General features: G+C 45.2%; 1 protein-coding gene and 1 long non-coding RNA gene across 4 annotated transcripts in view; one reads left to right on the forward strand and one right to left on the reverse strand.

Moving 5' to 3' along the window:
* The window catches only part of LOC137347800 (uncharacterized), a 99,207-nt gene that overhangs the window by 54,598 nt on the left and 19,622 nt on the right, over positions 1 to 24,987 (forward strand). The window lies entirely within an intron of this gene.
* Positions 11,475 to 24,987, reverse strand: part of glipr2 (GLI pathogenesis-related 2) — a 94,637-nt gene continuing 81,124 nt past the window's right edge. For all 3 annotated transcript variants that reach the window (XM_068012779.1, XM_068012780.1, XM_068012778.1), the window contains 3 exons: positions 18,592 to 18,810; positions 16,373 to 16,450; positions 11,475 to 13,355 (listed from right to left, as the gene is read on the reverse strand). In XM_068012779.1, the coding sequence (XP_067868880.1) occupies positions 13,192 to 13,355; positions 16,373 to 16,450; positions 18,592 to 18,810 (461 nt within the window). In that variant the 3' untranslated portion in view covers positions 11,475 to 13,191. The remainder of the gene's footprint in view (positions 13,356 to 16,372; positions 16,451 to 18,591; positions 18,811 to 24,987) is intronic.

Here is a 24,987-nt window from a genome sequence, read left to right on the forward strand (position 1 = left end):
AGAGTAGGCTGCTTAGACAGCACCTTCACAAATATCTCCATCCTCAATGATGGGGGAGCCCAGCATGTCAGTGTAAAAGACAAGTGTGCTATTTCCTTATTCCCCACTATAAATTCTCCTGTCTCTGCCTGTAGTGGGCGCACATTTGTCTTTGCTAATCTTTTCCTTTTTGGATACCTATAGAAGCTTTTACAGTCCATTTTTGTGTTTCTCGCTAGTTTACTGTCATATTCTATTTTCTCTTTCTTTATCTGTTGTGCCTCAAAGGAATGTAATATTTGTTGGGGATTTTTTGATTTGTTCCTGGGATGTGGGCATTGCTGGCTTGGCCATCATTTATTGCCCATCCATAATTGCCCTTGAGAAGGTGGTGGTGAGCTGCCTTCTTGAACCTCTGCAGTCCTTGGGGTGTAGGTACACCAACACTGCTGTTAAGAAGGGATTTCCAGGATTTTGACCCAGCGACAGTGAAGGAACGACGATATAGTTCCAAGTCAGGATAGTGTGTGGCTTGGAGGGGAACTTGCAGGTGGTGATGTTCCCATGCATCTACTGCCTTTGTCCCTCCAAGTGGTAGAGTTTGTGGTTTTGGAAGGTGCTGTCGAAGGAGCCTTGGCGGGTTGCTGCAGTGCATCTTCTATATGGTACACACTGCTGCCACTGTGCGTCGGTGGTGAAGGGAATGAATGTTGAAGATGGTGGATGGGGTGCCAATCAAGTGGGCTGCTTTGTCCTGGATGGTGTCGAGCTTCTTAAGTGTTGTTGGAGCTGCACCCATCCAGGCAAATGGAGAATATTCCATCACACTCCTGACTTGTACCTTGGAGCACAGGCATTGGGGAGTCAGGAGGTGAGTTACTCGCCGCAGACGTCACAGCTTCTGACCCACTCTTGTAGCCACGGTATTTATGTGGTTGGTCCAGTTAAGTTTCTGGTCAATGGTAACCCCCAGGATGTTGATGGTGGAGGATTCAGCAATGGTAATGCCATTGAACATCAAGGGGAGATGGTTAGATTCTGTCTTGTTTGAGATGGTCATTGCCTGGCACTTGTGTGGCGTGAATGTTACTTGCCACTTATCAGCCCAAGCCTGGATGTTGTCCAGGTCTTGCTGCATCTGGACACAGACTGCTTCAGTATCTGAGGAGTCATGAATGATACTGAACATTGTGCAATCATCAGCGAACATCCCCACTTCTGACCTTATGATGGAGGGAAGATCATTGATGAAGCAGCTGAAGATGGTTGGGCCTAGGACACTACCCTGAGGAACTCCTGCAGTGATGTGCTGGGACTGAGATGATTGACCTCTAACAACCACAACCATCTTCCTTTGTGCTAAGTATGACTCCAACCAGCGGAGAGTTTTCCCCCTGATTCCTATTGACTTTAGTTTTGCTCGGGCTCCTTGAAGCCATACTCGGTCAAATGCTGCTTTGATGTCAAGGGCAGTCACTCTCTCCTCATCTCTGAAGTTCAGCTCTTTTTGTCCATGTTTGGACCAAGGCTGCAATGAGGTCAGGAGCTGAGTGGCCCTGGTGGAACCCAAACTGAGCGTCAGTGAGCAGGTTATTGCTGAGCTAGTGCCGCTTGATAGCACTGTCGACGACCCCTTCCATCACTTTACTGATGATTAAGAGTAGACTGATAGGGCAGTAATTGGCCGGGTTGGATTTGTCCTGCTTTTTGCACACCGGCCATACTTGGGACAATTTTCCACATTGCCAGGTAGATGCCAGTGTTGTAGTTGTACTGGAACAGCTCATCTCAGGGCGTGGCTAGTTCTGGAGCACAAGTTTTCAGTACTAATGCCAGAATGTTGTCAGAGCCTATAATCTTTGCTGTATCCAGTACCTTCAGCTGTTTCTTGATATTACGTGGAGTGAATCAGATTGGCTGAAGACTGGCATCTGTGATGCTGGGGACCTCAGCAGGAGTCTGAGATGGATCATCAACTTGGCACTTCTGACTGAAGATGGCTGCAAATGCTTCAGCCTTGTCTTGTGCTGGGCTCCCTCATCATTAAGGATGTGGATATTTGTGGAGCCTCCTCCTCCAGTTAGTTGTTTAATTGTCCGCCACCATTCACGACTAGATGTGGCAGAGCTTGGAACTGATACGTTGGTTGTAAACCACGTATTAATTCTTTAAATGCCAGACATTGCCTGTCTACCGTCACACCTTTTAATATAGTTTCCCAATATACCACAACCAATTTGCCCCTCATACCTTTGTAGTTTCCTTTGTTTAGATTTAAGACCCTAGTTTCGGATTGAACTACATTACTTTCAAGCTTAATGTAAAATTCTGTCATATTATGGTCACATTTCCCTAGAGGATCCTTTACAGTGAGATTATTAATTAGCCCTTTCTCATTACATAATACTAGATCTAAAATAGCCCATTCTCTAGTTGGTTCCTCAACATACTGTTCTAGAAAAGCATCTCGTATACATTCTAGGAATTTGTCCTCCACAACATTAGTGCTAATTAGGTTTACCCAGTCTGTATGTAAATTGAATCCCCTATGATTACTGTAGTAGCCTTGTTACATGCACGTCTAATTTTCTGATTTATACCGTACCCTATATTACCACTACTATTTTGGCCTATAAACAACTCCTATCAATATTTTCCCCTTCCTGTTTCTTACTCCATCCAAACTGATTCTACATTTTGATCTTCTGATCTATGATCCTCTCTCACTAATGTGCCGATCTCATCCTTTATTAACAATGCTACCCCACCTCCTTTTCCTTTTGCCTATCCTTCCGAAATGTTAAATACCCACGGACATTTAGTTCCCAGCCTTGGTCTCCCTGCAGCCACGTTTCCGTAATGGCAGTTGGATCATACCTAGTACTTCCATTTGTGCCGTCAGTTCATCTGCCTGTTGTGAATGCTGTGTGCATTCAGATAGAGTGCCTTTAATTCTGTCTTCTTCTTATGTTCGCGACTTATAGCCTTATCTGCTGGCGCACTCTTATGTTTATACTCTCTATCCCTTCCTGCCACACTCAGATTATCAATTCCCAATAACCTTGCTCTCTTGCCTTGTCCTCTCTCTGTAATTTATCACATCTTCCCTCACTTAATCCCTCGCCCCCACTATTTAGTTTAAAGCCCTTTCTACTGTCCTAGTTATATGACTCACCAGAACACTGGTCCCAGCATGGTTCAGGTGAAGACCATCCCAATGGTACAGCTCCCACTTTCCCCAGTACTGGTGCCAGTGCTCCATGAATTGAAACCCTTAACTCTCACACAAATCTTTGAGCCATGCATTTAACGCTCTAATTTTATTTACCCTACTCCAATTTTCTTCTGACTCAGGTGGTAATCCAGAGATTATTACCTTTTGAGGTTCTGCTTGTTTAATTTAGCCCTTAGCTGCTCATGCTCTCTATGCAGAATCTCTTTCCTAGTCCTATCTATGCCGTTAGTACCCACATGGACCACAACAACTGGATCCTCCCCCTCCCACTGCACCTTCCTCTCCAGCCCTAAGCAGATGCCCTGAACCCTGGCATCTGGCAGGCAAAGCCTTCTAGACTTTTGCTCTCAGCTGCAGAGAACTGTGTCTATCCCCTGCCTATACTATCTCCTACTACCACTACATTCCTATTTACTCCCCCTGCTTGAATGGCTTCCTGTACCATGGTGCCATGGTCAGTTTGCTCATCCGCCCTGCAGCCCTTGCCCTCATCCATATAGGCTGAAAGAGCCTCAAAACTGTTGGACAGTTGCAAGGGCTGAGGCTCCTCCACTTCTACTTTCTCGATCCCCTTACCTCTCACTCGCAGTCACCCCCAGCCCCCCCACCCCCATTCCTGACCATTGGCCAAATCAGAAGATGCTATCCTATGGGTTGTGACTGCAAGGTGTCCAGGTAGCTTTCCCCCTCCCTGATGCATTGCAGTGTCTGTAGCTCAGCCTCCAGCTCGTCTACTCTGAGCTGAAGCTCCTTGAGCCGTATACACTTATTGCAGACATCGTTGCCATGGATCACATTGGTCTCCATGAGCTCCCACATACTGTAGCTGCAACACATCACCTGCCCTGCCATCCTTATTGTATTTTAATTAACTAATTAATTTTGTCTCTCCTCACCGGCACTTACTGTATTAATTTAAACCTGGGTAATACAATAAACCTTAAATGTAAAACAAAACAGTAGACTCACCAGCTTCTTACTTCAAAAAAGCAAAAAGGAAAAAAAGAAAATATAAAGCAAAAAAGCAAATAAGAGAAGCAAAGAGAGAGCATGAGAAGAGACTGGCAGCCAGCATTAAAGGAAATCCCAAAGTTTTCTATCAGCATATAATTGGTAAAAGGGTGGTAAAAGGAGGAGTGGGGCGATTAGAGACCAGAAAGGGGATTTACACATGGAGGCAGAGGGCATAGCTGAGGTCTTAAATGAATATATTGTGTCTGTCTTTACCAATGAAGAAGATGCAACGCAGACAACGTTGAAAGACACTAGTGGTGTTTAAAATTGAATAAGAGGAAGTATTAGATAGGCTGTCTGCACTTAAAGTGGATAAAGCATCAGGGCTGGAATTGATGCATCCAAGGATAATGAGGAAAGTGAGGGTCGAAATCGCAGAGACAGCTAATGTAACCCCACTATTTAAAAAGGGAGGTAGAGAGAAAGCAGGGAATTATAGACCAGTCAGCCTGACGTCGGTAGTGGGGTAAATTCTAGAGTCCATGATCAAAGAGTTTATAGCCGAGCACTTGGAGAACAGTGGTAGAATCGGACAGAGTCAGCATGGATTTACGAAAGGGAAATCATGCTTGACAAATCTACTAGAATTCTTCGAGGATGTAACTAGTAGCGTTAGAGGGGGAGCCAGTGGATGTGGTTTATTTAGACTTGAAGAAGGCTTTCGACAAAGTCCCACATAAGAGATTAGCATGTAGAGTTAAAGGGCATGGGATTGGGGATAGTGTATTGCAATGGATAGAAAATTGGTTGGCGGACAGGAAACAAAGAGTAGGGATAAATGAGTCTTTTCCCCAATGGCAGGCAGTGACTAGTGGGGTACCACAGTGTTCGGTGCTAGTACCCCAGCTATTCACAATATATATTAATGATTTAGATGAGGGAAAAAAATGTAATATCTCCAAATTTGCAGATGACACAAAACTGGGTGCGAGGGTGTGTTGTGAGGAGGATGCAGAGAGGCCTCAGGGTGATTTGGACAAGTTGAGTGAGTGGGCTAATGCATGACAGATGCAGTATAATGTGGATAAATTTGAGGTTATTCACTTTGGTAGCAAAAACAGGAAGGCAGATTATTATCTGAACGGCTATAAACTGAGAGAGGTGAATATGCAATGAGACCTGGGTGTTCTCGTACACCAGTCGCTAAAGATAAGCATGCAGGTGCAACAGGTGGTAAAAAGGGCAAATGGTATGTTGGCCTTCATAGTGAGAGGATTCGAGTACAGGAGCAGGGATGTCTTGCTGCAATTATACAGGGCCTTGGTGAGACCACACCTGGAATATTGTGTGCAGTTTTGGTTTCCTTATCTGAGGAAGAATGTTCTTGCTATAGAGGGAGTGCAGCAAACGTTTACCAGACTGATTCCTGGGATGGTGGGACTGATGTATGAGGAGAGATTGAGTCGGGTAGGATTATATTTGCTGGAGTTCAGAAGAGTGAGGGGGGGATCTCATAGAAACCTATAAAATTCTAACAGGACCTGAAAGGATAGATGCAGGAAGGATGTTCCCGATGGTGGGGGAGTCCAGAACCAGGGGTCATAGTCTAAGGATACGGGGTAAACCTTTCAGGCCTAAGATGAGGAGAAATTTCTTCACCCAGAGAGTGGTGAGCCTGTGGAATTTGCTACCACAGAAAACAATTGAGGCCAAAACATTGTATGTTTTAAAGAAGGAGTTAGATATAGCTCTTGGGTCTAAAGGGATCAAAGGGTATGGGGCGAAAGCAGGAACAGGTTACTGAGTTGGATGATCAGCCATGATCATAATGAATGGCGGAGCAGGTTCGAAGGGCCGAATGGCCTACTCCTTCTCCTATTTTCTATGGTTCAATGAGGCACTGTCCATAATTTTTCAGTCTTCCTTGGACTCAGGGGTGGTGCCAGAGGACTGGAGAATTGAAAACGTTACACCCTTGTTCAAATAATGGTGTAAAGATAAGCCCAGAAACTACAGGCCAGTCAGTTTAACTTTGGTGAACAAAGAACAAAGAACAGTACAGCACAGGAACAGGCCATTCGGCCCTCCAAGCCTGCGCCGATCTTGATGCCTGCCTAAACTACCTTCTGCACTTCCGGGGCCCATTTCCCTCTATTTCCTTCCTATTCATGGATTTGTCAAGATGTCTCTTAAACGTCACTATCGTATCTGCTTCCACCACCTCCCCGGCAGCAAGTTCCAGGCACTCACCACCCTCTGTGTAAAAAACTTGCCTCGCACATCCCCTCTAAACTTTGCCCCTCGCACCTTAAACCTATGTCCCCTAGTAACTGACTCTTCCACCCTGGGAAAAAGCTTCTGACTATCCACTCTGTCCATGCCACTCATAGCTTTGTAAACCTCTATCATGTCGCCCCTCCACCTCCGTCGTTCCAGTGAAACAATCCATGTTTTTCCAACCTCTCCTCATAGCTAATGCCCTCCAGACCAGGCAATATCCTGGTAAACCTCCTCTGTACCCTCTCCAAAGCCTCCACGTCCTTCTGGTAGTGTGGCGACTAGAATTGCACGCAATATTCTAAGTGTGGCCTAACTAAGGTTCTGTACAGCTGCAACATGACTTGCCAATTTTTATACTCGATGTCCCGACCGATGAAGGCAAGCATGCCGTATGCCTACTTGACTACCTTATCCACCTGCGTTGCCACTTTCAGTGACCTGTGGACCTGTATGCCCAGATCTCTCTGCCTGTCAATACTCCTAAGGGTTCTGCCATTTACTGTATACTTCCAACCTGCATTCGACCTTCCAAAATGCATTACCTCACATTTGTCTGGATTAAACTCCATCTGTCATTTCTCTGCCCAAGTCTCCAACCGATCTGTATCCTGCTGGATCCTCTGACAATCCTCATCATTATCCGCAACTGCACCAACCTTTGTGTCGTCTGCAAACTTACTAATCAGACCAGCTACATTTTCCTCCAAATCATTTATATATACTACAAAGAGCAAAGGTCCCAGCACTGATCCCTGCGGAACACCACTAGTCACATCCCTCCATTCAGAAAAACACCCATCCACTGATACCCTCTGTCTTCTATGACCGAGCCAGTTCTGTATCCATCTTGCCAGCTCACCTCTGATCCCGTGTGACTTCACCTTTTGTACCAGTCTGCCATGCGGGACCTTGTCAAAGGCTTTACTAAAGTCCATATAGATAACATCCACTGCCCTTCCTTCATCAATCATCTTCGTCACTTCCTCAAAAAACTCAATCAAATTAGTAAGACACAACCTCCCATTCACAAAACCATGCTGTCTCTCGCTAATAAGTTTGTTTGCTTCCAAATGGGAGTAAATCCTGTCCCGAAGAATCCTCTCTAATAATTTCCCTACCACTGACGTCAGGCTCACCGGCCTATAATTTCCTGGATTATCCATGTTACCCTTCTTAAACAAAGGAACAACATTGGCTATTCTCCAGTCCTCTGGGACTTCACATGTAGCCAATGAGGATGCAAAGATTTCTTTCAAGGCCCCAGCAATTTCTTCCCTTGCCTCCCTCAGTATTCTAGGGTAGATCCCATCGGGCCCTGGGGACTTATCTACCTTAATGCTTTGCAAGACACCCAACACCTCCTCCTTTTTGATAATGAGATGACTGAGACTATCTGCACTCCCTTCCCTAGGCTCATCATCCACCAAGTCCTTCTCTTTGGTGAATACTGATGCAAAGTACTCATTTAGTACCATTGGTGGTGGGAAAACTTCTAGAAAAAATAATTCGGGACAAAATCAATAGTCACATGGACAAATGCGAGTTAATTAAGGAAAGCCAGCATGGATTTCTGAAGGGAAAATCATGTTTAACTAACTTGCTGGAGTTTTTTGAGGAGGTAATAGATTGATGAGGGCAATGCTGTCTCTATGGTGTACATAAGACTTCCAAAAGGTATTTGATACAGTGCTACACAACAGACTTGTGAGCAAATTTGTAGTTCATTGGAATAAAGGGATGGTAGCAATATGGATAAGAAATTTGCTGAGTGACAGGAAACAAAGTAGTGGCTAATGAATGTTTTTCGGGCTGCAGGAAGGTTTGTAGTGGATTTCCTCAGGGATCAGTGTTGGGACCGTTGCTTTTCCTGATATATATTAATGACCTGGACCTTGGTGTACAGGCATTATTTCAAAGTTTGCAGATGATAGGAAACTTGGAAACATTGTGAGCTGTGAGTAGGATAGTATAGAACTTCAAAAGGACATAGACAAGTTGGTGGAATGGGCAGACAGGTGGCAGATGAAGTTCAATGCAGAGAAATGTGAGGTGATTCATTTTGGTAGGAAGAACATGGAGAGATAGTATAAAATAAAGAGCACAATTCTAAAGGGGGTGCAGGAGCAGAGGGACCTGGGTGCATATGTGCATAAGTCAATGAAGGTGCCAGGATAGGTTGAGAGAGCAGTTAATAAAGCATACAGTGCCCTGGGCTTTATTAATAGAGGCATAGAGTACAAGAGCAAGGAGGTTATGTTGAACTTGTATAAGACACTAGTTCAGCCTCAGCTGGAGTATTGTGTCCAATTGTGGGCGCCGCACTTGAGGAAAGATGTGAGGGCAATGGAGAGAATACAAAAGAGATTAATGAGAATGGTTCCAGGGATGAGGAATTTCAGTTATGAAGATAGATTGCAGAAGTTAGGACTGTTTTCCTTGAAGAGAAGGCTGAGAGGTGATTTGATAAGAGGTTATTCAAAAGGGGTCTGAACAGAGTAGATAGAGAGAAACTGTTCCCACTTGTGAAAGGATCGAGAACGAGAGGGCACAGATTTAAAGTATTTGGTAAGAGAAGCATAAGTGACATGAGGAAAAACTTTTTCACGCAGCGAGTGGTTAAGGTCTGGAATGTGCTGCCTGAGAAAGTGGTGGAGGCAGGTTCAATTGAAGCATTCAAAAGGGAATTAGACAGTTATATGAAAAGGAAGAATGTGCAGGGTTATGGGTAAAAGACAGGGGAATGGAACTGAGGGAATTGCTCTTTCAGAGAGCCAGTATGGACACGATGGGCCGAATGGCCTCCTTCTGCGCTGTAACAATTCAGTGATTCTTCTGCTTGTGCTTCTTAATTAATTAATTCTAAGGTAGCTAACTTAAAATTTTTTAACTTTTATTTTGTGTTTTTCTAATTTCCAGCTATGCACCCTAACAGCAGTCACTCACCAACCAATCACCTTCTAGCTTTCCTTTGATGTCACTGTTTGATTCCTTTTTCAAACTCAGTCAGTGTGCACCGACTCCTGAAGCTGCCTTGCAGGTCTGCTTCCTCTCCACTCCCTGAGAGTAGGTGCAGGCCCCCAGCGTCACTCTGTATTTATCCTGCTCCAATCTTTAGTTGCCCCCTCATAGGTCCAGTTCCTCTCAGCTCCCTATAGGTAGGTAGACTTGAACCACTGGCTTGGATTGATAAATGGCAAGTAAGGTTCGTGCCACACAAGCTCGACACCATCCAGGACAAAGCAGCCTGCTTGATTGGCACCCCATCCACCACCTTAAACATTCACTCCTTCCACCACTGGCGCACAGTGGCAGCAGTGTGTGCTATATGCAAGATGCACTGCAGTAACTCACCATGCCTCCTTCGACAGCAGCCCGTGACCTCTACCACCTAGAAGGACAAGGGCAGCAGACATGCGGGAACACCATCATCTGCAAGTTCCCTTCCTAGCCATACACCATCCTGACTTGAAAATATATCACCGTTCATTCACTGTTATTGGATCAAAATCCTGGAACTCTCTTCCTAACAGCACTTTTGGAGTACCCGCACCAGGTGGACTGCAGCGGTTCAAGAAGGCAGCTCACCACCACCTTCTCGAGGGCAATTAGGGATGGGCAACAAATTCCGGACTTGCCAGTGACCCTCACATCCATAAAAAAAATCAAGTGCCCAGTAATGACCATCCCCAACAAGAGAAGATCTAATCATCTCCACTTGACGTTTAATGGAATTTTTACTGCTGAATCCCCCACGATCAACATCTTGGGTTTACCATTGACCAGAAATTTAACTGGACCAGCCATACAAATACTATGGCTAAGAGAGCAGGTCAGAGGCTGGGAATTCTGCAGTGAGTTACTCACCTCCTGACTCCCCAAAGCCTGTCCACCATCTACAAGGCACAAGTCAAGAGTGGGACAGCACTGTCTCGTTAGACATGTTTTTTTTATCTTAAATTTCTGATGTTTGGAACAAGAGTGTGATGGAATAATCTCCACTTGCCCAGATGAGTGCAGCTCCAACAACACTCAAGAAGTTCTACACCATCCAGGACAAAGCAGCCCACTTGATCAGCACCCTTTCTACCATCTTAAACATTCACTCCTTCTACCACTGGTGCACAATGGCAAACAGTATGTACCATCTACAAAATGTGATGCAGCAACTCACCAAGCTTCCTTTGACAGCACCTCAAAACCCATGACCTCTACCACCTTGAATGACAAGGGCAGCAGACACATAGGAACAACACCACCTGCAATTTCCCCTCCAGGCCACACACCATCCTGACTTGGAACTATATCACCTTCCCTTCACTGTTGCTGGCTCAAAAACCTGGAACTCCCTCCCTAACAGCACTGTGGAATTATCTACACCATATGGCCTGCAGTAGTTCAGGAAGACAGCTTACCACCCCTTCTCAAGGGCAATTAGGGATGGGCAACAAATGCTGCCCTTGCCAGTGACGGTCCCATCCCATGAACAAATAAAAAAGGAATGTAGTCTGGGACATACACACAGATGCAGACTGTGAGATGCATGCACAGTGACACACGTGCACACTTACAAAAATTAAGATAGGCACTGGCACAGTACAGAGACGAAGAGAATGGCACTTTCAGAGATCTGAAGCTAGCTATTACTGTTGGCAATATGCTCAACATGTTTATATTGTAGATAGAGTCATAGAGAGATACAGCATCGAAACAGGCCTTTCGGCCCAACGAGCGGTTAAAATAAGAGGCAGGAATACGAATGCATTCATATTAACTGCTAACGTCAGTTGCAGTGAATTGTCGGTTATGCAGACTGAAAGATGGCCTTGCCACATTCAGTGAGATTGTGAGCTCCTACCCTCATGTGTTGGGATTGTGATGTGATGTGGTTGGAAAGCTGCTCACACTGAACCCAGATAAGTTACAGCTTGTGATTGAAATTCTCACAGCTAGAGTCCGACCGCAGTAAAGAATTTGGAGAGGGGGCTCAATAGGAAATGGAACTCAATAGGAAATGGAGAGGAATAAATTAATGCAGATGCCAACAGACCACCTTTAATAATTTTTTAAATTTAAGAATATCCCCACAGAGTACAATGGTTACATCAGAATTATGGAAGAGGCATAACATTAACGCAATCCATCCTGGGCACCGTTCACCCAAAGTTATGACTTCTACATTCAATGGATGTTTCAACAGAGCCCAATGGTTCAAGTGGAAATCAGCAGATCAGACAGGTTCAGAATCAGTCAGTCACAGTCAATGTTTTCATCACTAAGCTTACTCATGTCAGATAAGGCTCATGGTAAGGTTAGATTTGACGATTAGGATAGTAGAGGATGTAGTTGGGAGGGTTTCATCTGGGGTTAGAGTTGGTACCCTGCAGGGTTGTCCTGGAACCTCCAGTCATTAAAGTTTTACTTCCTGGACACTGCTGCCAGCAACACCAGAATAAAAATCATAGAGGCACTAAAATAAAATAATGACCATTTCCATCTTCGAACACATTAGTTAAAAAATGTTGGAGATGAGGGTAGGGAAAGGATGGCTATTTGACTGGGCGGCATGGTTGGAGGTCAGAAGTCATGTGATGAGATCTCCAGGAATATGGACAACCAGAGTTGGCAATCATTACCTAGGGATGACAAAACAGCTTCCATCGTCCGATGTGCTTCACTGGCAGAAATGGGCATTGAGTGCCAATGCAGTGTGCAGCCGACAGGCAATGTACAGAGGTACTGAGGACAAACTGTCACTTGCTCAGCCTCATTGACTGAACTACTGATGCCCCACAAGTGGATGATTGTTTCCAGATCAGTAATGTCATGAGACGTTCTTATTGCAAACCCGGCAGCTTTACTTCAAAACACTGTTGCTATGGTCCAAAAGGGGGCCTGTGTGCCTCAGCATTCAATCGGTGTTATTTATTGATTGCTCATTGTGGGGAAAAGGAAAGCCTGACTGCATCAGAATGTATTTACAATCAGTGCATGGAGGGAAATGGAAAGTGAGAGTAAGAACAGAGGCTAACAGGAGGTGAAGCAAGTCAGCAAGCAAGTTAATGTGCCTAATCTCCCTCGATCACCCCAGCTTGTATAAAAGGATACACATTGTCAGGATAAGTCCAAAGCATTTCTTTGCCCATTACTCCGATAGAATTGCTTTTTTAATAAAGTCTGATGCATAATAACCTTTTGATTACTGGACATCCAGTCCACAGTTACAGTGACCAGAATTACAGGAACACACAAACTGTTTCATTAAATTATACTTCAAGCATATTCCAACAACAAACTGCATTTATATAGTGCTTTTGGCATAGTAAAACATCCCAAGACGCTTCGCAGGAGTGATGTCAATCATAATTTGACACCGAATCACATAAGGCGATATTAAGACAGGTGTCCCAAAGCTTGGTCAAAGCAATAGGTTTAAAGGAGAGTTTTAAGGAAGGATTGCGAGGTGGAGAGGTTTAGGGAGGGAATTAGACCTAGACAGCTAAAGGCACAGATGCCAATGATGGAGTGAAGGGAATTAGGGATGTGCAATCTTCTGGTTGTTGGTAGTACCTGCATGGTTTGCAACCTTGTTAAAAATCTTTCATAGTTAAATCCACCCAAAGCCTGGAAAGAAATCATATTTAAAATTCTAATTAAATCCCAAATGAAATTACTCCCGTGCGGTTTCAGTGCTGTGTACAGTACAGCAGGGTCTGGCAAGTGACTCTATTCCTCTTCCTCCTTGGTCAATTTTTACTGGGAGGTAACACATTGTCCTTGAAGTAGCCGGGATTGGTGATATTTCCCGGTGGATTGTAGACTGCCACCACCATGAATGTGCCCTTTCCATCTGTCGCACAGCCAGCGCCTACCTCTTTTGTTGTCTTCCACACCACCTGGGTGAAGTGCCCTAGAATCAGTACAAAAAGAAAAAAAACTTGCATTTCTATAGTGCCGTTCAGAACCTCAGGATGTCCTAAAGCACTTTACAGCTAATTAAGTACTTTTTGAGGTGTAGTCATTGTTGTGTTGTAGGAAATATGGTAGCCAATTTGCGCACAGCAAGCTCCCACAAACAGCAATATGATAATGACGGGCGGCACAGTAGCGCAGTGGTTAGCACCGCAGCCTCACAGCTCCAGCGACCCAGGTTCGATTCTGGATACTGCCTGTGCAGAGTTTGCAAGTTCTCCCTGTGACCGTGCGGGTTTCTGCCGCGTGCTCCAGTTTCCTCCCACAGTCAAAGACTTGCAGGTTGATAGGTAAATTGGCCATTGTAAATTGCCCCTAGTGTAGGTAGGTGCTAGGAGAATTGAGGGAAGGTGGGGATGTGGTAGGGAATATGGGATTAATGTAGGATTAGGGTAAATGGGTGGTTGTTGGTCGGCACAGACTCGGTGGGCCGAAGGGTCTGTTTCAGTACTGTATCTCTATGACCAAAAAACCTGTTCTGGTGATGCCAGTTGAGAGATAAATATTGGCTAGGACACTGCGGAGAACTACCCTGTTCTTCTTTGAACAGTTCCGGGGATCTTTTACTCATTTGAAAGACATCACCTCCAACAGTGCAGCACTCCTTCCATAAGGCACTGGGAATGTCAGCCTAGATTTTGTGCTTCTGCAGCTGACATCTATACAGGTATACTTGGTGGAAAGGGCATCTGTGTGGACATTATGTAAAGGAGAATATTGGGCTTGTTTATGTTGCCCTTAGGTAGAATATCCGACCAACACTCACCATCAAAGTAATGGGCACTTGGGTGAGGCACAGAAAGTGCATCGTGTATGCAGAACCCTAGCCCAGCAAAAGTCAAGATTGCTCCCTTTTACAGCGGTATTCCAGGAGGGGAACTTTGTTCACATGTATTCAATTAAGTGACTGAAAACATCATACCCTATATTGTCCCCTGACAATATCCCCAATATGGGTTCATTCAAATGCAAATTAGATACATTTGTTTCAGAAAATAATAGTTGGGAATACAGTTTGAGTTGTTTGAGACATGATGTGGTTAATGTAGCATGCTCGGAAGGAACAGATTTGGGCCTATGGTTCCCAAAACACTCTCCATTGCGATTTTCCTTGCATCATGTCTGAATTTGTTGTAGTAGTCCAATTCATAGAATGATAGAAAAGAAGGTCATTCAGCTTATTGTGCCTGTAACAAATCTTTGAAAGAGCTATAAGTATCACTCCCCAACCTCTTTCCCCATAGCCCTGCATTTTCTTTCCCCTTCCCCTTCAAGACAGGCTTAGGTAAAGTCAACAAGGAAAAACTGTTCCCATTAACTGATGGTACAAAGACTAGGGACATATATTGAAGGTTTTGGGTAAGGGGGTATGTGAGGAAAAACTTCTTACGCAGCGATGTTTATTTTAGCTACTCTCCTTGTTTTTATATAGTGGTAAAAGCTCTTGTAATCTGTTTTTATATTCCTGGCTAGTTTACCCTCATATTCTGTTTTTCCCTTTTTATCAACCTTTTGGTCACCCTTTGCTGGTTTCTAAAACACTCCCAATCCTCAGCCTCTTTTTAATCTAGTACTATACTTAACTTCTCTGGTAAGCCACGGATGGATCTTTCTTGCTGAGTTTTTGTTTTTTAATGGAATGTATTTTTGTTGAACATTTTGAATAGTTCCTTTAATTGTTTCCCAATCCTTATTTATCAACATACCTTTTAGTCTATTTACCCAATCAACCTTAGCGAGCTCTCCTCTCATACCTATGTAATTGGCTTTGTTTAAACTTAAGATTTTAGTTTGGGACTGGAGTATGTCACTTTCAAACTTAATATACAATTCAATTGTATAATGATCACTTTTCCCCAGAGGATTTTTTACTATGAGATTACTAGTTAAACTGGCCTCATTGCACAATTCTAGACCTAAAATAGCTTTATCCTTAGTTGGTCCCAATTCCAGAGATTTTCCATGCTAACTCCAGTCAGAGCCCTTCTCCTGAGTGTGACCACTAATCTGCATGGGAGCAGACCTAGGGGCAGCACCGAGGTCTGTGCCATGGCTTGCTCAATATAATCACCCAGTAGATTGCAGCCCAAGGGCTCTATAGCAGCAGTCTCAGCACTTGCAGGAGATAGTCCAATTGGGCTTAAGACCTGTGGCAGTGGTGGACTGTGGTTCTGATGTCTCTGGAATTTCCACTGGCTGCACAGTAGACTGCGGTGCCCATGTCTCTGGAGTTGCCACTGGGTCCATGTTGGTCTTCAGTGCAGAGAAGACTTTATACACAATTCTACAGATAGGATTCATCGATTGTTCAAGAAAATGGGGAAGGAACCTGGAGCGGTTCACTGGGAGTGAGCCTGGGCCCTGCCAATGGTCCGGGACAGGAAGATCACGGTCCACTGTTATGATGGGTGCAGTGCCTTGCAGAAGCTTTGGTTCTGTTGGGTACCAAGAAGAACATTAGCCTTTATGTTTCTGAGTCTTTATCTGGTGCCTTGTGTATCTTACTGAATATATTTGCTTACCTGTTCCTCTGGCTCTCCAGCTGTCTTTCCCTCAAATAACTGCAACTCTCTCATATGACTGTGCCTCTCTTTTAAAATTTGTTTATGGGATGTGGGTGTTGCTGGCAAGGCCAGCATATATTAACCATCCCTAATTACCCTTGAGAAGGTGATGGTGAGTTGTCTTCTTGAACCACTTCAGTCACCCACAGTGTTGTTAGATAGGGAGTCCCAGGATTTTGACCCAGCAATAATGAAGGAACGGTATATTTTCAAATCAGATGTTATGTGACTTGGAGGGGAACTTGGGGGTAGTGGTATTTTATCTGTCTCTCTAATGTACCTCTCTCACATAACTCTGCTTCTCTCTCTTTTTCACTCTCTGCCTCTGACTTTCTTTGTGTGTGCTGTACTCTCATACTCTAGTGTGGTCCATTGAAACTCTTTCTCTCACCTGTCCCGCTGTTAAAACCTGGAGCATTGAAGTTGTATTTCTTGATTTCATTGTACCAGGCTTCACTCACTTCGGTCCCTAAAATAAAACATTAAGATGTTCATGACAGGGTTTCATAGGATAGATGTAGAGAAGATGTTTGTGGGAAAATCAAAATCAAAACTAAAGACCATAAATGTAAGATAGTCACTAATAAATCCATTAAGAACTTCAGGAGAAACTTCTTTAACCAGAGAGTAAATTCACTAACACAAAAAGTAGTTGAGGTGAATAGCATGGATGTTTTTAAGGGGAAGCTAGATAAACACATGAGGGAGAAAGTAATAGAATATTATGTTTATAGGGTTGCTTGAAGCGGAGTGGAGGATGTTTGTGTGCAGCAAAAACACTGGCATAGACCAGTTAGGCAAAATGGCCTGTTTTGATTCTGTAAATACTATGCAGTTCTATGCTCTTTCTCCTTCTTCCTACTTCACACTACATTGATATCATGACTGAGCGCACCATCTGCTACTCTAACACGTTTGTTCCCAAGATTTCAAAACTGTGAAACTCCTCAACTCCCTTGACCTTTTCATCCTCCTACCAACCTGCAGGCTTTTTAAACAGAAGCTTGGTGCCAGTTCCTAATTTACTTGTATTTGTCCTTCTCGGTGAGAAGTTTGTCCTGAGCGTTTGTCAGAAAATCAGATTTACACTACACACAGTTTTCCAGCCATTCATTTTAAACTGTTGAGAAATTGTGATCAGTGCGCCCCAGAAATTCTATTGAATTTGAAATCAAACAAAGCCACTTTAAGGGAAACAGATAGGGAGAAGGCAGGAGAGAGGAACAGGAGGAGACTAATTACTTAAGGATGAGAAGGGCCTTGTGACCTTGGGAAATAAGTCGAAGGTGGGGAGAGTAGATGGGGGTTGAAGGCAAGGTTAGTTAAAATCCCATTCACCCACCACATCGGTGCTTGCTGATCTATTGATTTGGCAGTGCCTTGATTTTAAAATACTCATATTTTTACCCAAGTCCATCTAAGGCCTTGCCCCTTCCTATCTCTGCAACCTCACCCTGCCACCTTCTGAGATATCTGTGCTCCTCCAATTCTGGTCTCTTGACGATCCATCACTTCATCATTGGCAGCCGTGCTTTTAAATGCCTAGGCCCCCAGCTCTAGAATTCCCTTTCCAAACCGCTTGACCTCTTTACTCCTAGGGTGCTCCTTAAAACCTACCTCTTTGACTAAGCTTTTGGTCATCTGCCCTAATATCTCTTATGGCTCAATGTCATTTTTTTTTACAACACTCTTCTGAAGTGCCTTGGGACGTTTTACTATGTTAAAGGTGCTATATAAATGCAAGTTGTTGTTGTGACAGCAGAACAAAGAGGAGGGAAGGGTATATGGGTTGGGGAGTAGTTGAAAGAGAAGAGGTAGGGTTAGTGATGTGGATGAAGGGACGGTAAGGAGGGGAAGTGGAAGACACAGGGAATGTTCTATGAGTGAGGAGTTGGGGAGGGGGTGGTTGAGGGCCACACCTTCCCTGCAATCTGCACCTCAAATGCAACCTACAGCAGTTGGTGGCTGCTTTCCTGCCGCACCATGCACTACCTCCCACCAGAAAGACATATGTACCAATTCAACCTTTTAATAAAAAATGTACTATTCATTCAAATATATAAAATAGTTTGTGTCTTCCAGCTCAAGGGTAATTTCAAATCAAGAGAAATCACCTTTCATGACCACAAGATGTTCCAATGTGGTTTACAGTCATTGATGAATGTCAAAGGTCACTGCCAATCAAATGGTCAGTTGGCATCCATATTGGTTATGCAAATAGTAACTAGCAGGTACCACTTTGACAGCCCATTTTGTCATCTTCCAGTGGGGGTGGGGATGGGTGGTGGCAGAAGTTAATATTAGAAATGTATAGGAAGCTTCCATTTTTCACTTTCTACACTGGAAGAGGCCAAGTACAACCAGAAAGGTCAGAGTATTGGAGCAGTGTCATTTACACACTCTCCCTCACTGCTCAAATTCACTGCTTAGTTCAATTTGTTATTATTCACTCAAATGCCATTATCACAGTGCTAGCTCTCATAGTTCACTCAGCCCCCTGTAAATCTGGAAGGTCACTCTGAACCTTCAGTTCCTTGGCCATGAGAGGTCATTTAGAAGCCTTAGATCTCTGGCTGTGTAGAAGATCATGCAGAACTATTAGCTCTATACCTGTTGGTAGCTTTGCGTCACTGCTCCATTTGTACCAGAGATTCTCTCCATACTTGGTATCACTGTGTTGGAGCTTTTTGATATCAATGAGATGCTCTGCCCATTTCTGTGCTTGCATGGAGAGTTCGGAGTTCACCCGCAGTGGCTGTGACTGATGTAGGGCTCGTAAGCTGTTGTGTTCTTGAAGCAGTTCAGCAACAAAAGCCTTTTTGTCCTTGTCTGCAAAACACCAGATGTCGATTGATATCTTTTACAGGGGATTACTGAGACTACTATGTGAGATATCCTTCATATTGCTATGCCATGGATCGGCAGGTTATACCACCAAGAATGCTACTGAAACTTAAATGTGACATTTACATATGTAGAATTACATAGCATTTACAGCAAAGAAATAGGTAATTCAGTTCTACTGGTCTATGCTGGTTTATATGCTCCTCAGGAGCCACCTCCCACCTTACTTCATCCTTCTTATCCTTTCTATCCTTTCTCCCTCATGTACATATCTAGTTTCCCCTTAAAGGTATCTATGCGATTTGCCTCAGTCACTCCTTGTGGTAGTGAATTCCACATACTTCCCAATCTTTAGGTATAGAAGCTTCTCCTGAAGTTATCAAACAAAGAACCACAAGTTTCACCATCAAACTGAGTCACCCAGCTACCTGTGTCCCTGTAATGAGCAGGATCAGTAGGATTTTGTCTGACTTGTTGCTCAGCCATATAACAGTGAGGCAGTGGATGTGTAGAAGGCAAAGGGCAAAAACACAAAAATATCTTTCACCTGAGAAAGGGTATGAAGTAAAAATGTCGACAAGTATTTGTGAACTGTGTGTGTGTGTGTGTGTGTAGGTATGGGCTAAATTTTAATAGACGGTGGCGAGCTTCCAGAATGTTGCAGTGCACGTGCGAGACGTGCAGGGCGGAGGGCAGCTCATTAACATGGAAGGGACGGACTGCCTGCCCCTGATGACGTACTGGGGGCGGGCACTCCATCCCCGGCAATGGTGTCTGGCGCCACCATGCAGGCGTAGTGCCATTTTTAAAGGGCTTCAAGCCCTTACCGGCAATCTGAATATTTAAATAGAATGGAGGGAACATTTAAAGTTTTAGCTTTAATAAAAGGTCGAAGCCCCTCTCCCACCCCCCAATGACCATTTATTGTCTTTTCCACACACAATTCTTTTTTCCCATCCCCAACTTTCCCCCCAAACTTACCTTTTCTCTTCACCCCTTTCCCACCATCCCCTCAGCCAATAGAAGGAGTTTTCCCCGCTCCCCCACTTGCCCTGAAAAAAATCACTCCTACCCCCTTCCCACCAGTGTTATGCCTTGGATCTCTGGATGGAGATCTGAAAGCAAGGGACTTCCAGCAACCGGCCAGAATATTGGCGTGGGACAAATGCCGTGAAAAGATAAGTAATCATGCAGTGATTATACTTTATTTAAATATGTTAATGATTTTTTTTGCGAGTGGCGGGGGTGCCGTCCAGAAGCCTCATCGCTGCTGGTAAAATGGGGCGGAGGCTTGACGCCGTCAAGGCCCATGGTGGGCCTCTCCCGGAAGGATTTTATGGCCCCCGCCCCCCCACGACCCCCAGCCCTGTGTGTCTGTGTCTGATCAGGGACAGGGAAGATTTGTAAGTGTGTCAGTATATGTCTCCGGGTGGGGAGGAGAGTGAATTCTCTGCTGTGATCACAAATTGGGTGAGATTGTGGCATAGAATGAGGGAAAGTTCGAAGGTGAAGCCTATTGCCATCTCAGTATACTGACTTTTCTTTCTCCTGCCCATGACCAACTGACAGTCCATCCTTTCCCAGGGTATGCCATTGACAGCTGGGGAGATGGGTCCCGGGTCTGCAGCAAATTTCCCCTCCCATCCACTCCATGGTTCCTGTGGACAGTGAGGGTAGGCCCATGACATAAAAGCCCCTAGGGCCCTCAGGGGAGGAAGAGCACCCACTCACCTGCCAAGTTGGGCCCAGCATTTACCCACTGAAGGCCTCATCCCACTGGAATTGTGTCCCAAAGGGTGTGCATCTTTATATGAGCAGCAGTTTGGGAATGTGTAATGTTACGACTGAGGTGGGAGTAATGCACTGTTAATTCAGTCCCAATACTCCACAGGTTGCAGCTTATTATTAAAGTTTTCCCACCTACTGAAAATTAGCCAAATTAAAATACTTTAGTAACCCCCAGAATAAAACAGACCAAACCAGGTATCTTCAGACAACAACAAATTAACTATTTATTGATAAACTAAATCTTAAACATTATTAAGATAAATTTATGTCTAAAGACTTTATAACTTCTTATTTTCTCTTATTCCTAATGCACACACATATGCATTCAAAAACTAACAATGGTTAACCGGTTTTTAAAAATAGCATTTCTTAGGAATAAAATAAGTAGCTGGGTTGTAAGTCCTGGTGAGTTATGTTCATGTTCCTGGTTGGTGAGGCGTCCCAGATTAGAACAATCAGATGCCACTCTAAGTCTCCAGGTGAATTTGACGGTCTATAATGGATCGGCGTTCCAAGCACTTCGGTTGCAGCAGGCGTCACACAGTTCTTTTAACAAGGAGTATAGCCACAAGTCTATTTGGATTCTAAAATTGGTAGTTTTTCAGTGGAAACTTTACTGAGAATTCCAGCAAACACAAACAAATGACAAAGAGTCCCTCTTTAAGACAAATGTTCTTTTTTCAGTGTTTTTTTACCTCTCTTTACACAGCCTGTAACTCAATGTAGTTTTTCTGCTAAGAGAAATAGACAGCTTCTTCCTTCAGAGCATGCTTTGCTGGACTCTAGTTCAGACCAGTTGAAGCCAGTCTTTAACCACAGATAAAAGTTACAGTACACCATGTGACATTCTCTCTCTCCTGCTGTGGCCTAGGAAACAGGTGCAGCTGCTGGTACACTGTGCTCAGTCTTAAAGGCACACTGTTTTAAACAGAGGAGAAAAAAGCAGTTCCGTGACCGTAAGGCTGTGTTGTTTTGTGGGGCTTGAATATGAGTCTGGGTGAGTCTGTGTGGGTTGTCAGGCTTTTATGAGTTACAACAAGAAGGCCTACTAATGTGTTAATATGAGTGTGTGTTGATATGACTAAAATATGAGTGTACAAAAGTGCATATACTGATTGTGGATAGTGATGTCCAGGGTCCCCACGCATGCATCAAGTTGTGTGGAAGTCTGCAGCTAATTGCAATCAAAGCAACAACAACATCACTGAGACATGGGGCAGGATTTACCATGTGGTGTCAGGACCCCGACATCGGTACCAACCCTGCTCCAAGGGGGAAGCAATCGGGGGTCGCAGTTTTCAGAGTGGTTGGCCCTAATTGGCTGGTTTGGTGGCCAGTTAGTGGCAGCAGGTGCAGGAAAGAAGCAGGAGGCTGAAAGCGTGGGTCCGATTTAAAGCCATTATTGCAGCAGCCATCTTGCAACGCAATGTCAGGGAGAAGTGAGGCGGAGGAGAGGCAGAGAACAGGCACGTGGCACGGCTGCCACAAGGTTTAGTGATGTCACCCTTGGGGTAATAATGGAGGCAGTGCGAGAAAGGCAAGGTGTCTTGTTCCTGGAAAGTGACAAGAGAAGGCTACCCACAGCCAAACCAAACAGGCCTGGCTGGAGGTGGCAGAGCATTTGAGCAGCCGCTGTGTCGTGAGGAGGACCTGGGTGTAGTGCCGCAAGAGGTTTAATGATCTTCTTCGCTCTGGCAAGGTGGGTGCAGCATGAGACCCAGATGACAGGCCTCCAGGTCTGCAGCCACCAGCAGACACACCAGCTGAGTAGTCTGTGGGAGCATAGTGCTCCTGAACATGGGATAACTGGGTAATCACTGACCTGTGAGCAAGGCTCAAATTCCTATTGCTCCTAAGCAGCACTGATAAATGCAGCATCTCATTGAAATTAACTGTTGGAATTGGTGAGAGAGGCCAGCATTACCTTATCTCTGTCTCTGCTAGGGAGAGTGCACAGGAGGAGGAGTCCCCAGCTCCCTATTCTGACTGCAATGGAGGAGATGACACTTGATGTCGTGAGGGTAGAATCACATGAGGAAGTGGGCCAATAGAGAGATGGGAATGCCTTTAGGTCAGGGTGACAAGATATTGAATTCTGTAGATGAAGGGCATTCCTCCCTGTGCGACAGCATGCCAAAACTTCAGCTGCATCGGAAAGCCTTAGCTCTACAGAGGCATCTGCTGTCAGAGGTGAGTTCTTATGATGATCTTATGTCTCCTCCAGGGCCAGTCATGGAGGGGGTGCATGCCAGTGCCGCAGCAACATCACCGAGGTCCTCAGGTGACATGGAGGCCACAGACCCAGCACCGTCACATTATTCAAGCGCACCCTCCACCAGGGCATATACGCTCACATCAGTGGGTCCGCATGCACAGTTAGAAAGGGTGGCATTGGGAGAACAACACGCCATGAGTGAGCAGGAGGAGGTGAGAGAGGCAGAGGTAGCTGTGGGCAGTCCCCCTCGGAGGATGTAGGACAGAAACAGCCACGTGCAGCTGGGCGCAGATGCACAGTCACGGGAGTCACAAACAAGGTGGCTCTACTTTGACCAGAAGTGTGAGATGTGTGCCCACGTGCTGCAGTTTTATGGGGCAGTGCAGAATCATGTGCTGAGAATGAAGGAGCCCATTCAGCTCATGTGCACCACCATGGCTTAGGGTTTTGAGCTCCTCCATTGAGAGAGTGGCCAACTTCATGAAAGCCATATGTGTCAGCACTCTGGGTGGATGCAGGAACAGTGCACTGATATGCACAGAATGCATGCATTGCTCTGTAGTATTGACTGGTCAGTGGCGCTGATGGCACAAAGGTGCATGGTGTGGATGCCAGTTGTGGCCCAGCTGGTGGTCCCCTCTTGTGATCCAGAATGCCATCAAAGGGCTGAGGCATTCACCAATGAGGATGAGGGTGCCACCTCTCATAAAGGACCATCATCATCGTGGCTGCCTTGGCCCCTCTGACTGAGGGATCATCTATGCAGCAGGGCCCTGTGATTGAGGTTGCCCATGCATTGACGATGGTGCAGCAGCCTTGAGAGATGCCCCCACTGGCACCTCCACGACGAAAACAGGCACCTCAGCTGCAAGCAGAAAGTATGGACCGACTGCCTCCACTTCATTCGAGGCCACAAGGGGAGCACGTGGCTGAGAACAAAGTCGATCATTACACTGAGTGGTTCATCTGGGTGCCTTTCATTTGTGTTTGTGTGAATTGTTATGTTTTAACTACATTGGAGATGCTGAGTCATGATCCCAGACATGTGAGCTTCTATTTTTTAATGGCAAAACTGGAAAGAGGGAAGAAAAGGTGCAGGAAAGCAATGGTCTTTGAATGGGCGCACTGTGATGACTGGAGATATATGTACCATGCATAGTGCCAAAGCACGCAGTCCTGCTGGATGAGTAGTGCTAAGGCGAAGGTGCCTGGATCTGATGTGCCCTGGCGTCCATGCCACCCTCATGAGTACTTTGACTCCTGAGACGGCCCTGGCCACCTCCCTGCACAGCATGGGCACAGTTCTGTTCTGCATCTTCCTCCTGCTCTTCCTCTTCCGCCTCCTCCTTTGATGAGCTGTGATCTAACGTTTCACTGTCTTCAAGGTCCACACCTCTCTGGAGGGCCATGTTATGGAGAGGGCAGACCGCCACAATGAGCAAGACCCATACAGGAGTGTACTGCAGTTCACCACCCAACTGACTGAGGCACTGGAATTGCATCTTCAGAAGTCTGATGGCCTGCTCAACGGTGTTCCTTGTGAGCAGATGGCTTTGGTTGTATTGCCTCTGTGCTTCCGTCTGGGGGGTCACATAAAGGTGTGAGTAGCTTTCTCTTCAAGGGGTATCCCTTGTTCCCTAGAAGCCATCCATGGAATTTCAGTGGTGACATGAAGAGCAGCGACACCCTGGTCTGCTGGAGGATGAAGGTGTCATGGCAGCTACCAGGATAGCGAGCACACACATGCAGAAAGTGCGTGGTCGCATACCAGCTGAATGTTTAGGTAGTGGAAACTGCTCCTGTTGATAAATTTCCCTCACTGCTTACTGGGTGCCTTGATGACCATATGGGTGTAATTGATGATGCGCTGCACCTGCTGGAATCCAGTGATGGAGGCGAATCTCACTGCTGTTTGTGCCTGTGAGGTTCCATCTGTTTAAAATTGTATGTACTCCTCTGCTTTCACAAATAGGGCATCCGTGACTTGCAAGATATAATGGTGTGCTGCCTCTTGAGAGACGCCACCAAGATTCACTGCTGATCCTTTGAATTAGCCAGAGGCGAAGAAGTTCAAGGCCACAGTTACTTTAACGGCTACTGGGAAGGCATGGTGAGCAGTATTGCAAGGTTGAGGTCTTCCTTAATGAGGGCACAAATCT

This window comes from Heterodontus francisci, chromosome 32 (genome assembly GCF_036365525.1).
Source record: "Heterodontus francisci isolate sHetFra1 chromosome 32, sHetFra1.hap1, whole genome shotgun sequence".
Classification (NCBI taxonomy): domain Eukaryota; kingdom Metazoa; phylum Chordata; class Chondrichthyes; order Heterodontiformes; family Heterodontidae; genus Heterodontus; species Heterodontus francisci.